General features: G+C 50.8%; 1 protein-coding gene across 2 annotated transcripts in view; it reads left to right on the top strand.

The window, feature by feature from the left end:
• Positions 1-15,355, top strand: part of LOC113266820 (small G protein signaling modulator 1) — an 87,051-nt gene that overhangs the window by 32,067 nt on the left and 39,629 nt on the right. For both annotated transcript variants that reach the window (XM_048221568.2, XM_048221569.2), the window contains exons 4-11: positions 935-1,097; positions 2,643-2,795; positions 5,741-5,808; positions 6,095-6,240; positions 6,374-6,505; positions 9,234-9,358; positions 13,772-13,839; positions 14,908-15,071. In XM_048221568.2, the coding sequence (XP_048077525.1) occupies positions 935-1,097; positions 2,643-2,795; positions 5,741-5,808; positions 6,095-6,240; positions 6,374-6,505; positions 9,234-9,358; positions 13,772-13,839; positions 14,908-15,071 (1,019 nt within the window). The remainder of the gene's footprint in view (positions 1-934; positions 1,098-2,642; positions 2,796-5,740; positions 5,809-6,094; positions 6,241-6,373; positions 6,506-9,233; positions 9,359-13,771; positions 13,840-14,907; positions 15,072-15,355) is intronic.

Here is a 15,355-nt window from a genome sequence, read left to right as displayed (position 1 = left end):
CATGGAGGCACAAGTGTTGTGAGCACACCTTGGGCTCAGGCCTGGGTTTGAATCCCAGCTCTGTCACTCATTTGCTGGGTGACCCGGGGCAATTCAGTTCACCTCTTAGAGACTCAGTTTTCACATCTGAAAAATGGGGACGGCTTTTTTTTTTCTTCCTTGGCTGTAGCAGAGATAGAACGAGATCTATAATGTTGGCTCTTCCTGGGATCACAGTAATGACGTTGATGTGATTCCTTAACCCAGACAAAGCTCGAGAGTCCTGGGGTCCAGTCCCTCCTCCCTCACTGGCAGGAACAATAACTAATGTTTCTAAAGCACGTACTATGTGCCAGACTTTACACGAAGTGCTTTCCATGCATTTTTTGCACCACATTCTTTTTTTTTTTTTTTTTAGATTTTATTTATTTATTTGAGAGAGGGAGAGAGAACACAGAGGGAGAGTGAGAGGAAGAAGCAGACTTCCCACTGAGTAGAGAGCCCTACGTGGGGCTCAATCCCAGGACCCCGGGATCACAGCCTGAGTCGAAGGCAGATGCTTCACTGACTGAGCCACGCAGGTGCCCCTTTCCACCTCATTCTAGCAGCAACCTTTTAAGACATGTGTTCATACTATCCCCATTTCACAGATGAGGAAACTGAAACACAGGGAGGGGAAGTAGTTGCCCAAGGTTACATGACTGCTTAGTGTCTGGGAGAGGACGTGAACAGTCTGACCTTGGGCAGTGAGCATAGGTTAACTGCTCAGCTCTCCTGGTCCCTTTTTGAGGGAGTGGGAGGTAGGGAGGCATATGTGCTTTTCCCTGTGATGCTTTCACAAATTTTGTGATTTGGGACCCGCAGTTCTCCAAGGCAGCTCTTTGTGGCTGGAGTTCTGAGCTGGGTGCAGGGGAGCGTGGGCAGGGCCTGCTGACTGACCACTGTGTCCCTGCAGCGGCTGTGGAGGCCTGCGTCCTGCATGGGCTGCGGCGGCGGGCGGCTGGCTTTCTGCGCAGCAACAAGATTGCAGCTCTCTTCATGAAAGTGGGCAAGAACTTCCCGCCGGCTGAGGAGCTGAGCCGCAAGGTGCAGGACCTGGAGCAGCTGATCGAGAGCGCGTGAGTGCGGAGCATGGGCAGGGCACACCCACGGAGGACAGTCCGTGTTCCTCCCTGAGCTTTGCAAGAACCCGCTCCTCCTGGCACTCTCTCCAGTCTCTTTCCTGCTCCCCAAACCTGCCAGACTCTTTCCTACCCCAGGACCTTTGCACATGCTGTACCTATCACCTGGTTCACACACCTCATCTTCCATGGCTAGTTCCTTGTCATCATTCAGGCCTTCCCCCAGTTAAGGGTAAATTCCAACCCTCACCCCATTTCTCTTTTAGATCATCAGTTTACTTCCCTGTGTTATCACCACCTGTAATTACTACTTCATTTGTTTACTTATATTTCGTCTATCTCCCTCACTGGACTCTGAGCTCCATGAGAATAGACAATTAAAATCTGTTATTCCCCATTATGTCCCCAGTGCCTGCACAGTGCCCAGCACCTGGTAAATGCTCAAGAAATGATGTTGAATGAGTAAGTGCCTCTTGGGAGCCAGACCCTATTCTGAATGCAGGAAGACCACAGTTTAATGAAGCCAATATGGTCTCTATCTGTGTGGACCGGGTGTGACTTTGAGGCAACCATTGAAGGGGAGCAGTGGCTTCACTCACACACCTTAAGGGCTGATTGTGTTTCCTGGGGGGAGGCTCATGGCCTGAGTGTGTGTACATGAGCCCCTTCCACCAGAGTCACCCTAGAGTCCCGACTGTACAGCCAAAGCCTCAATCTGAGGCCAGCGCAGGGATGTCAGATAGGGTTCGGCTCCAGTTCTGCTAGAGGCTGCCCGAAGGACCTCATTGTGAAAGACTCTGGAGCTGCTGTTGGGTTTCATGGGAAAGAATGCGTGGATTGATTAGCCATGTCTGTTCCAGGCAGGAGAAGGGAGAGAGAGGCACACGTGCTGTGTTTGCCTTCTCTGCCATGGGTGATCACTCCACTGCACTGGACGGGAAATGGCCCTTGCCTTGCCTTTCAGGCCATGCCAGCCCAGAGCTGCTGGCCAGAACTGCGTGACAGGCCGGGCTGTGGCTTTGGCATTGCCAGCTCCCATTTGGAATCTGACTCCTCGGCCACATGGTCTTCAGGTGCCTTCCAGTCCATCTGCTAAATACCCAGGTCTTTGCTGATAACTTCGTAAAGGGATGGATTTTCATGGGACTTCCATAATATCGGGAGTGGCTTTCTATGGAGGAATTAGAGATATCCTTGCCAGGTGGTAAGAGAGAGCCACTCATTCATTCATGCAGTTGCTCATCCAAGGCAGAAAGAAGGGGGAGAGAGAACGAGAGAGGGAGAGAGAGGAAGAGAAGAGAAATACCATTATGAGAATCTGGCTTGCCCATCAACAGCTTATGGAAGTGTCTGTTTCACTGCATCTTCACACTCACTCGGTATTATGATTTTTTCAACTCTTTACCCACTTGCCAGGAGCTCTTGTTTTAGTTGCCATTCCTTCATTTCCTAGAGAGGTTGGGTATTTTGCCGTTTGCATACTGGTCCTGTTGGATTTCCTCTTTTGTGAATATTCATTCTCTTTCTTTACTGGTCTTAAAGGCGAAACCAGATCCAGGGCCTCCAGGAGAATGTGCGGAAGCTGCCGAAGCTGCCCAACCTGTCCCCACTCGCCATCAAGCACCTGTGGATTCGCACTGCCTTGTTTGAGAAGGTGCTGGACAAAATTGTGCATTACCTGGTGGAAAACAGCAGGTGAGCGGAAGAGACTAGACGCCTGGGTGTGCTCTGCCGCCACCTGCTGGCCCTCATGGGAATTGCAACCTATTGCACAAAGCAGCTTTCTTTTCTCCCCCTTGATATGCACCTGAGTTGAAAGAGATTAAATAAAGGCCTTCTGGAAGTTTGCCTCTGAATTAGCCTGGTTTAGAACCTTGGGACAATTCAGGTGCTTGCTGGCAATGCAGAATCTTCAGATTTGCAGTGGGTGTAGGATCTTGCAATCTTAGGCATCTTTCTTCCCCCACGAATTAAGCCTACTGTCTCCTTGCGAAGTGTGGCCCTAGAGGGGTCATTTAGCTCTTCTGTCTCTGCTCTCATTTGGTAAATGGGACAGGGATTGCTGCCATTCTGGAGAAGAAGTGAGAAGGGGCGTTAGTGAGTACACAGCATTTTAGAAATAATGAAACCTTTTTATATTTTCTTTTCTAGCCCAGATCAACCTGGTATAAAGGTTTTATAGTGTGAGCCCTCTTGGCAAGCATTTACCCATTCATTCATTCATTCATTCATCCTGTAAACATTTAATGAGCGCCTACCATGTGCCAGGCACTAACCTAGGTGTTGGGGATACATTGATCTCAACTGTCATGTTCAAAACTTTGATGTTATGCTAAGAGCATGGGGGAGCCAGGAAGAATGAAGAGACTCTTTGTGGCCAGTATTCCTTTCCAGCCAGAGAGAGAGAGGGAAAGAAGGAGGGAGAGAGGGAGAATATGAGGGAAATATCTGAGAATCTCCTCATCTCTTGGTGTACGAAAGTGTCTGTTTAACCACATCTTCACATGCAATGGGTATTATGATTATCTTTTATTCTTTGCCTGTTTGCTAGGAAAATATGCATGAAAGTATAGAGCAAAGTGCTTTTTCTCATGAACCTCGTATTGTGGCAGGGAAAACAGGTAACTAGTACTATATATGGGATATATATGATGACTATTCCAAGTCAGGTGGGTGGTGTTTAATCTCCTCTGGATGGTCAGGGCAAGTGTCCTGGAAGACATGGCAGTTAAGCTTCTGTTTGAAGGGCATGGAGACATTAGCCACGTAAAGGGTGTGTGGGGAAAAGAGTGTTCCCAGCAGGGGGAACAGCAGGTGCCAAGGCCAGGAGGCAGGAGAGGAACTGGAAGAAATCCAGGCCCTGGAGTCCAATGAATCTCTTCACCTTCTAGTAAATTGTGACATATCTCTGCCCTGTGCCCTAGCATGCGTTCAGGGCCTCTGTAGATATTGCCTTTGGCATATGACCTTGTGTTTTCTGCTGAATAAGCTGGTCAAAAGGAATTAACGATTTATTTCAGCAATAATGCCAACCCCTTTCTCCATTAAGCTTCTAATTTTTTTAGATTGACACAGAAGTTGTAACATTAGTACAGAGAGTCTCCTCTACCCTCAGTGATAACATCCTCCATAACCATAGTACAAGGATCAAAACAGGAGATTGCCGTTGGTAAAATACTGTTAACTGAACAACAAACTTTATTTGGATTTCACTAGTTTTTACATACACTCATTTTTTTTTTTCTATAGTTCTATGGAATTTTAACGCACGTATAGCTTTGTGTAACCGACACCACAGTCAGGACACAAAGCTGTTCCAGAACCCTGTCACCCCAGAGTTGCTCCCTGGGACTACCCTTGATGGTCACATCTTGCTCCCAATCCTACCTGCTATTTTTAAAGGCCGTATTCCCAAGGTTTATGCTCAGGTAACTCTGCTGGCCTTGGGAATAGAAACTGAGTGGCAGAGTGGAACGTGACTTGAAGCCTTATCTTCAGATCTGAAACCAGAACATATAAACTTGCTGCTGAGCATGTCCAAGGCATGCCAGTTCCACTTTAGCCAATATTCTGGTGGATAGAGGATTCCTCTGGGGCAAAATGACAATGATGTTGCCACCGCTTCGCGAGAACTTGCCGGTGGCAGAGTCTGTGCTGTCGCTGTACAAGCAGGTGAGCATTTAATCCTCCCAACAGCCTGGGCAGGTGGGTTTTGTCATTCTTCCCATTTTACAGCCAAGGACACTGAAGCTCAGAGAAGGTAGTCACCTGCCCAGGGACACACAGTGAGGGCAGGAATGGTCGAGCCAGGTGCCTACTCAGTCTGTCTCCCTCCCGATCCTGTGTTCTGCATCCCCCTGCTGTAGGTTGGGAAGAGCCAGGCTGGCTGGGTGTAGCCTACGTGCACCTGCTGTGCGGCCTCCAACAGGTCACTTCCCTTCTCTGAGCCTGAGATCCCTCAGGAGTATGGGACAAGGTCTTTTCCAACTCTAGAATTCTGTTTCTAGATTGTGTGAGTTGGCAAAGAACTAGAAGCCACTACACGACAGCTCAAACAAAGAAATAAAAAGCAAAAACAGCACAAACGTCGTATTGCCCGCATCACGGGTTATTTTAAAGAGCCAGAAGCCAGGGGGCGCTCTTGCGCACATCAGGCCAGCGTCATCCAGATTAGCTGTCTGGGCAGGAAGTCCTATTAATACAGCTTTTCTGTGCACACCACAGCCAAAAAGCATCTTGTTGCCTCAGTAACATTAGAAGGGCAGACAACATCCGAGCCCCTAAGCGATTTGCCGTCTGAAATGGAAAATGCAGTAGAAGTAGATAGAACCAGCCAGGAGCTGCTTTCTACTTATTTTTCCTGTTAACTCTCATTCTGGCTGTGTCATAGCCATGTATCAAGCAGTGAAGTGCCAAGCACGATGCTAAGTGCCTCACATCTGTCGTCTCTCTCAAAAGTCCTTGCAACAGCCCTAGGAGATCTATTTTTATCACACCCATTTTACAGATGGGGCATCTGAGGCTCAGAGAGGTAACAAGAGGGAGACCAAACACAGTCGGCTCTTAACCACCAAGTCGGAGTCAATTGCGTGCCCTCCGCTGGTCGCCATCCAAACCTGCCTGTCCTTTTCTCTCACTAGTAAGTACTACGAGAAGGAAGCCCTCCTGATGGACCCGGTGGACGGCCCCATCCTTGCGTCTTTGTTGGGTAAGTGGTCCAGTGCTCTGAGCTTCCTCTGGATCTCTGGGCTCCGCTCACTGGTGCATCCAAAGGGCCTCTCTCTTCTCCTTCCAGCCTCCTCCATCACAACATACCAGTTCCCTGGCTCTGGCCCCCCGGGGTCTGGTGCTGGCCTCTCCTTAGGAGGACCCTGGGGCGTACTCACCGGCTGGAGGGGAGAAGCGGTGAAATCTGTGGCCCATCGGGGTTGGGGGGTAGACAAGAGGGTGGACTGTCCAGGGCTCTGGATTGCCAGCCCCCGTATGCCCCACAGTGGGGCCCTGTGCCCTGGAGTACACCAAGATGAAGACCGCGGATCACTTCTGGACGGACCCCTCGGCGGACGAGCTCGTGCAGAGACACCGCATCCACAGCTCGCACCTGCGGCAGGACTCACCTACCAAGCGCCCGGCCCTCTGTGTGAGTAGGGGTGGGCTGCGGGGCCCTGGGAGGGAGTTGGGCTGGGTTCGAGACTCGGTGTGGAGATGGGGAACGCAGTAGGACCCTGAGGATCAGTCCAGGCCTCATCCTCCACCTCCTCGCACACTGCCAGATCCAGAAGAGGCATTCGAGCGGCAGCATGGACGACCGACCATCCCTTTCTGCCCGTGACTACGTAGAGTCCCTGCATCAGAACTCCCGGGCCACGCTGCTCTACGGCAAGAACAACGTTCTGGTTCAGCCGGTGAGAGATATCTCGGGCCCAGATCTTCCACAGGGCTGTCTGTTTTCAGGGTATAGAGGAGGACTTCCCTCTGGCTCCAGTTGCGCATTCATTCATCCAACGCCCACCTGTATAGCCGTCTCTTCATTCATCTGCCAGTCCTCCATCCATCCATCCATTTGACAACATGTCCTTCTATCCATCCATCCAACTATCCATCCATCCTCTTCATATCCATCCATTCAATCATTCATCCGTCTATCCATCCATCTACCCATCTTTACATCCGTCCATCAACCCATCTTTACCTCTGTCTGTCCTTCCATCTGTCTTTATATCCATCCATTCATCCATCCATCCACCCAATTATTCCATCCATCCGTCTTTACATCTACCCATTTAGTCATTCATCCGTGCATTCATCCATCCACGTACCCACATACCTGTCTCTTCATTCATCTGCCAGTCCTCCATCTCTCCATCCGTTCGTCCATATGACAGCATTTCCTTCTATCCATCCATCCATCTTTATATGCATCTATTCAGTCATCCATCCATCCATCTACTCATCTTTACTTCCTTCCATCCATCTACCAATCCATCATCCCTCTGTCCATCTACACATCTTTACATCCATCCATCCATCCATCCATCCATCCATCCATCCATCTTTATATCCATCCATTCAGTCATTCATCCATCCACCTACCCACGTATTTATCTCTTCATTCATCTGCCAGTACTCCATCTTTCCATCCGTTCATCCATATGACAACATTTCCTTCTATCTACCCATCCATCCAGCCATGCATTTATCCACCCATCTTTATATCCATCCATCCATCTTTATATCCATCCAGTCATCTATCCATCTCTCCATCCATCTACCCATCTTTACATCTGTCTGTTCATCCATCCATCTTTATATCCATCCATCCATCTTTATATCCATCCAGTCATCTATCCATCTCTCCATCCATCTACCCATCTTCACATGTCTGTCCATCCACACACCCATCTTTACGTGCATCCGCCCATTCATCCATCTATCTGTTTGTCCATTTATCTTCCAGTCCATCTCTCCGCCCACGGGAACACGTAATTGACACTCATTAGTTAAGATAGTCCTAAAACTTCTTCACATTTTAGGGTTTAATCTTCGTATCACTTTTTGACTTAGAGACATCACTGTCTATATTTTTCCCCCAAATATTGTTTTCTGTTCCATCAAAAAAAGGGGCCAACAAGCTATATAGCTCACGGGCCAAATGCAGGGCTCCACCTGTTTTTGCAAATAAAGCTTTATTGTAACAGCCATGCCCATGACATATCGTGTATGGCTGCTTCCAGGCTGTAATGACGAGATGACTGGTTGCAACAGAGCCTGTATGGCTCACAGAGCCAAAATGTTTCCCTGTCTGGCCCTTTGTAGAAAGTTTGCTGACCTCTGATCAAGAGTGTCGGAGGTGCAGTATTCCTTGCAAATGTGTGCACTTGGTTGTGGCTTTGCAAGACAGTCTGGAATTGTGGACATCTGTGCAGCAGTGAATGGTGTGTCTGCTCTGCCAGTATCACACCAGTGTCCTGTTGCCCTGTTGCCAGCTTCTCTGCACGCACAATCACTTTTTGATTCAAAGATGGATCGGTCTAATCTTTTTGAAGGCATTTAAAATAGCACCTGTACTCCACACGTGAAGTAACAAGCACGCTCAAAACTGAACAGAGGGGCACCTGGGTGGCTCCATCTCAGGTCATGTTCCCAAGGTCCTGGGATGGAGTCCTGCATCGGGCTCCCTGCTCAGCGGGGAGCCTGCTTCTCCCTCTGCCTCGGCAGCTCCCCCTGCTGTGCTCTCTCTCACGCGCTCTCTCTCTCTTTGTCAAATAAATAAACAAAATCTTTAAAAAAAAAAACCCAAAAACCTGAATTGAAGTAACAATGTCTGAACAGCCAGGCCCGAGTCTGCATGAGGTCAGGCATTGACCACTATGTCGTGATCGTGAGACGTGAGGTCGTTATCAGATACGTCCCCATTTCAGATACATTAACATGTGAAAACCATTCGTGAAACAGTGCTCCGTCATGGGGCTGCAGGCATGTGTGGTTAAATGGGGACCATGCGCAGGAGGCCCAGCCGTGCTTGGTACACACACTAGGTGCTCAGTAATTGCCTCCTGTATGTGTGAGGCTTGCAGATCGCCCCCTCCCTCACACCCCACTTGGGATAAAGCAGAGTGAGCAGGTGAGACACTCTGCAGGCTAATCAGGAAGACAGAGGGTCGGGCTGCCGGGCAGGGAGTACAGTGTGGGTATTTGGGGGTTCTGGAAAATGTCTGTGGATGGGACATTAGAGCTCAGCTGCCCTCTTTCTCTCCCTTAAGACTGGCGAAAATGATGCCAGATAAACGCCTTCTGTTAAGGAGAGGTTGGTGTTGAAGAGGGGTAGAGCCCGTTCCTGATTCTAAAGAGCTACCAACCCCGCCTTGCAGCAGGGCCCCTGGACCTTGGTTGAGGGGGAGGAGGTGTGAGTATGAAAGTAGGGGGGGTGCGGGGAACCCATTCTGCGTGGTTGGTTACAAACTGCTTTGCTTAGCATGGCCACCTGGAAGGCAGGATCTTCCAAATGGCCATGGCCTTGGAGCGCGTGACCCAACCTCTTGGTTCTGGTTATGCATCCTAAGTCAGATGGGCCGGGGTCCACGATCACTGTGACTCCGGCGCTTTGACCAAGCCTGTGCCCTCTCTCTGCAGAGGGATGATATGGAGGCTGTGCCAGGGTACCTGTCCCTGCACCAGACAGCTGACGTCATGACCTTGAAATGGACGCCTAACCAGCTGATGAACGGGTCGATGGGGGACCTGGACTATGAGAAGAGGTAAGGTGCTGGGTCCCTCTCCTGCCCTTGCCACGGGGAAGTTTGTGCTCTGTCCCTCGTGCCCTGCCCTGGCCCGCTGCTCTGTCTGGTTGTTGCAGTCGCTTGGCCCAGCCTCCCTGCAAGCTGTGGCCTTATGGATAGCTCATTGGGAAGATCAAGAAACCAACTAGAAGAATCTTAGGGCATGGGAGTTAGGCAAACCCTGGTCAAAACACCAGCCAGTGGGAGAAATCTTAACAGAGATCTGGGAAGCCTGCCAATGGCAAATATTCCCCCATCTGCTGCCTCCTTTCCCATCACTCAGTCAAGAAGGAAAGCAGGAGGCATTGGTTGGTGGGCCTCTGGTCCAGGACTGTGTCTCCCTGTGATACCTTGCGATTTATAAGGCTCAGCAAAGGCTTTGGGGTCATGCTCCGAAGAAACTCGGAAACCAGGGACTCCCTGCTGCAACCCCCTGTTCCCCCGCAATTAGGGAAGGGCCCTAGAAGGACTGCAAACAGAGGGAAGGTACTGTGCAGAGTGTGGCCGGCCTGATTATTTCAGCTCGAGGAGTCCTGGCAGCTATGTATAAAATAAGGGCTCTTTTCACGGAATGTAAGCAGAACACCATACTGTGTTCTGTTTCGTGTCAGGCTTCAGCCTGAGGAACCCCAGGCCTTGATGAGATAATGCTGTTCTCTAAGCTGACCACTTCCCATGCAGAGGTGGCCATCTGTCTTCAGAGATGGTCAATGGGAGGAACAGTCCGTTTTAGGCTGGGCCACATAACTCAGCTCCAGCCAGACTCCAGAGTGTCTGATCAAGAAACCCTCCCCGAGGAACAGCGTGGGGCTGAGGAGATGCCCTTGGCCCAGGATGTTATTTCAGTCTATTCATCTTAAACTCCAGCCCCTCCCTGACTTCCCAGCTGAATTTAGATCACACGGAGCTCTGAAACTCCTTCATAGCATCTATAAAATTGTGCTCACGTAATGAATCTGTGCCCACCTGTGTGCCAGCTGTTGTGTTCTAGACCTCATTTCCGTGAAGGCAAGGAATCTTTCGTGCTCATGTCTTCTCTCTATCACCTGCCACCCATCCTAGCACAAAGTAGGTGCTCGGATAATTTCTGTGAAACAAAGCAGGGAAGTCAGGGGACGTGGATTCGTTCATCAGATATTAACGGAGCACCTGCTATGTGCTAGGCCCTGTGCTAACTACAAGAGAGAGAGCAGATGCAGAAAAGGAGAGGAAAACCTTTACCTTCTCAGAGCTTACCTTGTATTTACATTATACTGGAGGAGAAAATGAATACGCAGGTAAACGGGTAAATGTATATTACGGGACCAAGTGCTTGCTCGGTCCTCATCCGGCTGGGTGACTTGGCGTATGTCTCTCACCATCTCTGGGCCTCAGTTTCCCCCTTCTATCAAGGGGGCTGGATAAGTGATCTCCCCAGAACTCAAAGGGTTCCCAAAGGGTTTACAGGAGCTCCCCATACATTGAAGTCTCTTCTGTCAAACATCACAGCCTGAGGGCCCTGTTTGTTGGTTGAACTTAAGCCCAGGGTTGTGTGGGCAGAAAATTTTTAATACTAGTGTTTTGGAGAAACATTGAGCCAAATGATTGCCAAGCACCCCTCACCCCATCCCCTCTAGCTCAGATCACTGGGGCCTCTATCTTCCTCCCTTACGTTTTTCTCTGTGACATTGTAGACACATCAATATTTGGTTCCAGCTAAGTCATCACTTTCAAGGTCGCTATTGATGGGGCTGGAGACTTCCCCAGCCCTGGGCTCTGAACCCCCATCTATCCTTGTTACTCCTGCCTGGAACCCAGAGCTCAGTGAAAGAGAAAAAGCCAGGGGTCAGAAACATGGGGATTAGCGTGTAGGACACGGGAGCGCCCAGGGGCTCCGGCGTCTCTTTGGGGACCAAGAGACAATGAAAAGAAGGGGTGTGGTCCTCGTCTGAGGAGCTTCAGGACCTCTTCTCTTGTCCCAGCCAGCACCCTCTCTTGTACAACCAGGGTCAGAACTCCCCAGCTGGCTTTCCTAGTGTATGGGAGGAAATATCACCAAAGAGTGGCTATTTGGGCTCTGGAGTCTGGCTGCACTTGGCTCAGATCTCAGCCCTGCCATGGGGAGCAGCAGCTGGAACCCCCACACACCGCAGCAGCTGGAACCCCCACAAACCAGTTTGGAAGTGTCTTAACACCTACCCTTACCACACGACCCAGCAGTTCTGCTCTAGGCAGCTGTGAAAACATGTAAAAGGAAAACAGAAGCTCATCTCTTGCTCCTTCCCAGCGGAGTGATCTTGGCCAGTGAGTTTCACCTTCCCGAGCCTCAGTTTGTTCCTCTGATGTAAAATGGGGATGTGGTAACGGAACCTCAGAAGAGGCATACAGGAAAGAGTCAATGAGAAAATGCAGTTAAAGCCCTTAGCCAGAGGCTGGAACCCTGAGGCTGTTGGTGTCAAGTTACCCAGCTCCTCCTTGCTGGTGTCTGGTGGTAGTTGGAGAGTTGCTTGGTTTATTGGGCGCCCTAGCACATTCACCATTAGCTGTGAATATTTTCTGAGCATCTCGCAGAAGTAAGCAAAACCCAGTCGCTGTCCATTTCAGCACCTCTCAGGGAGATGGGAAAAAACACAGCATTGCAACCCTAGGTGATGGGCAGAGTGTGGGTGTCTGGGGAAGGACTTCCTGGCCAAGACTCGCATGCGAGGAGCTCCATAGAGGCTGGTACTCTGAAAACTCTTGTGTGCTTGGCTACTCTCCCAGGACGTTCACTCTGTGGACCCTGGCGAGGCTGACTCTGGTGCAGGAAGGTCCCTTAGAGAGCTTCTCGTCTAACTTCCTCGTGTTACAGCTGGGGAAACTGAGGCCCAGAGAGGAGAAGGGACTGATTCAGTATAGTTGGTGGCAGTGGGATTTGAAGTCTGACCTTGAAGCCTGTGTTGGTTCAGGTCCTCCCAAGAAGCACGTGTGGACAGAGTTAGACATGCAAGAGAGCTGTAACATGAGAGCATCTGTGTACAAGAGTGAAGAACAGAGGAGGCAGGTGGGACGTTCAGACCATGAAGCTGGTCTGACCCCTGTGAACACGGAGGGGAAAGAAGGAAGGAGCAGGAAGAGTCTCAGACGCTGCAGTTCTTAGAATGTTCAGCCCGATCCATTGGGAGTCCCTGGGCTAAAGTTGGCCCTTAGAGGAGCCCCCCATGCTGTAAGAATAGGCCCACACTGGCATCCCCATGTGCTTAGTCCCAGCTGAGAGCAGCCCAAGGGAAGCATGGCCTTGGTGCAAACGTGTTGGTGGATGCAGGGGCGGCCCCTGAAGCTGGTGGTCAGCTCTGCCCCCCACAGCAAGGTCTGAAGGACACCTGTGCAGTGCATTCCCCTGACTGCCACAAAGTCCCGGTTCCTGTGAGCCCCACCTCCATGGTGTTTGAGGGGAAAAGCGATCTGGTTCGGGACAGCAGTAGGCTTTAAGCTAGAAAGGGAAAACCTTAAGTATGTCAGCACAGAGACCATTAACCCAATACTCTTTTACGTATCAACACTGTGTTGAGCCCTTGAAATCCATGATTCCACTTAATCATCACAGCAGCACTATGGGGTGGGTAATTATTATCACGCCCGTTTTACAGAGGAGGAAACAGGCTCATAGAAGCCTTCAAGTCACATTGCTGGGACCTGTGGGGTCAAGGCTGTTGAGTGGCTATTCTAACCGTATGGACGCACAGTGGCCTAGCGTTGGGGTCTGAGTCAAGACTCTTAGATACCAGTGACAGGGAACCAAACTCAGGCTGACTTAAGCATTGGCTCCCATGAACTGAAAAATTCTGACACAGTGGCTTCAGGAATGGCTGGATCCAGGGACACAAACAATGAGGACCCGAACTTTTTCCATCTCTTCGTTCTTCTTCCCTGTTGATGCCATCACCAAGCGGCCTTTCTCTTGCTATGGCCCCCTCCATTTCCAGACTTCTATCACCTTTGCCTTTACTAACAGAAAGGAGCATCCTTTTTCCAGTTTATTCTAACATGAATCTAACAGTTGAGCCTCATTATTTCTGCTTGGGTTGCAGGGCCGTCCCTGAACCAGTCACTTGGCTGGAACAGTGGAATATGCTGACCGGCCAGGCTGGGGTCAGATGGCCATTCCTGGAATCCTGGCATAGAGGGTGGGTGGACTCCGCCTCAGCCACACGGACTGAGGTTAAGAGAGGAGTGTTCCTTAGAAAACTGGGGTGCTGGGACCAAAGAAGGGGAGATGGATTCTGGGAAGCCTGGAATACAGATGTTGGAGACAGGTGGGTCCTAGTGAGAAGGGTGCAGGAGCGCATGGGTGTGGTTTTGTGGCCTCCTGGGCCCTTTGCCACAAATCGGTGAGCAGGCGTCCTGCAGACCTAACCATCCCTCCCCTTCCAGCGTCTACTGGGACTATGCCATGACCATCCGCCTGGAGGAGATTGTGTACCTGCACTGCCATCAGCAAGGTAGGGACCATGGGGGAGCATGGGGCTGGGGTGTTCCTCCTGGCTCCCCTGCCTGGCCCCACCTCCTTATTACCTGTGCAGCCTCAAACAAGTGACTTCTCGCTGAGCCTCGGTTTCCCCATCTGTAAAACAGAATCACAACAGCACCTACTCCTGGCGTTGTTGTGAACATCCTGTGACATATGATAAGGGCTCAGCACCAAACCCATGGTGTTAGGTGCTCACACCTATTGAGCGCTTATGATGTGCCAAGCAGGGCTCTAAACAGCTTGGCACGAGGTCACACACCCTGGGAACTCCTGAGTTTGGACTCGAAATCAGGTCTTTGTCATTCCAAAGCCTGTGCTCTCAAGATCTGGGATTAATAACTAGAGTTCTCCTTTAAGGCTCAGAGAAGGCACATTCAGAACAAGCAAAAGGCCATCCTGCTGTAGAAAGGAAGTGATCCATGCCCCACCAAGGCACAAAACATGAAGCTTAGTTAGTGAGACAGACCTGGGTTCAGATCCAGGCCCCGCTGTGCAGCCCTGGGCAAATTACATCACCTCTCTGAGCCTTGGTTCCATCACTTGTAAAACACACAACAAGAGATATACCTCACAGGTCTATTTTGAGCATTCCAGTAAGACACTGCCTTTAACATGCTGTGCTTATACACAGTAAGCGCTCAATACATGCTAGCAAGTCAACTACTGCCCTGAGAAGGGATAGGTCTGAAAGCCTCCATGCAGAAATAGGTCAGGCTGATTCATAGAGGGTGCTTGAGGGACATCAGATGTTTGGGGGCATCATTTCCCTTTGGGGGGGTGACTTCATTGGGGCCAACCATAGTCTTCTGGATCATGTCCTCTACTTCCTGGTCAGCGACCGTGGCAGGTGGGATGGAAGGGGCTTGGCGGGGGCTAAAAACTGGCCCTGACCTTCTGCCCAGGCCTTTCTCAGAGCCTTGGAGCAGGTCTGTGGGTCTGGTTTGACATGCCTGGGGGGATGTGTATGCCGGGAGGGCCCCGTACCCATGCCTCATACTGACTTCCCGCTGGATCTCCTCTGGCTGGGTCGTGGTGGCAGTGGACAGCGGCGGGACAGTGGTGCTGGTCAGCCAGGACGGGATCCAGAGGCCGCCCTTCCGCTTCCCCAAGGGAGGGCACCTCCTGCAGTTCCTCTCGTGCCTGGAAAATGGGCTGCTCCCTCATGGGCAGCTGGACCCTCCACTCTGGTCTCAGCGGGGAAAGGTGAGTGATCGCAGGGGACCCAGGGAGGCTGGGGTGGGGGTCAGCCATGGGGAGTGGTCATTCTTTATTTTTTGAGAGAGAGGAGCATGCGTGCGTGTGCAGGCGGGGTGAATGAGGGGTGGGGAAGAGGGAGAATCCCAAGCAGGCTCCATGCCCAGCGTGGATCCCAAGACTCGGGGCCGGATCTCACGACTCTGAGATCATGACTTGAGCCGAAATCAAGAGTCAGATGCTTAACCGACTGAGCCACCCAGGCACCCGGGGGAGTGGTCATTCTTGCCCAT

The sequence above is a fragment of the Ursus arctos genome, unplaced genomic scaffold (assembly GCF_023065955.2).
Source record: "Ursus arctos isolate Adak ecotype North America unplaced genomic scaffold, UrsArc2.0 scaffold_34, whole genome shotgun sequence".
Lineage (NCBI taxonomy): Eukaryota > Metazoa > Chordata > Mammalia > Carnivora > Ursidae > Ursus > Ursus arctos.
Note: the sequence above shows the minus strand (reverse complement) of the source record. Positions and strands in the feature narration are given on the sequence as shown.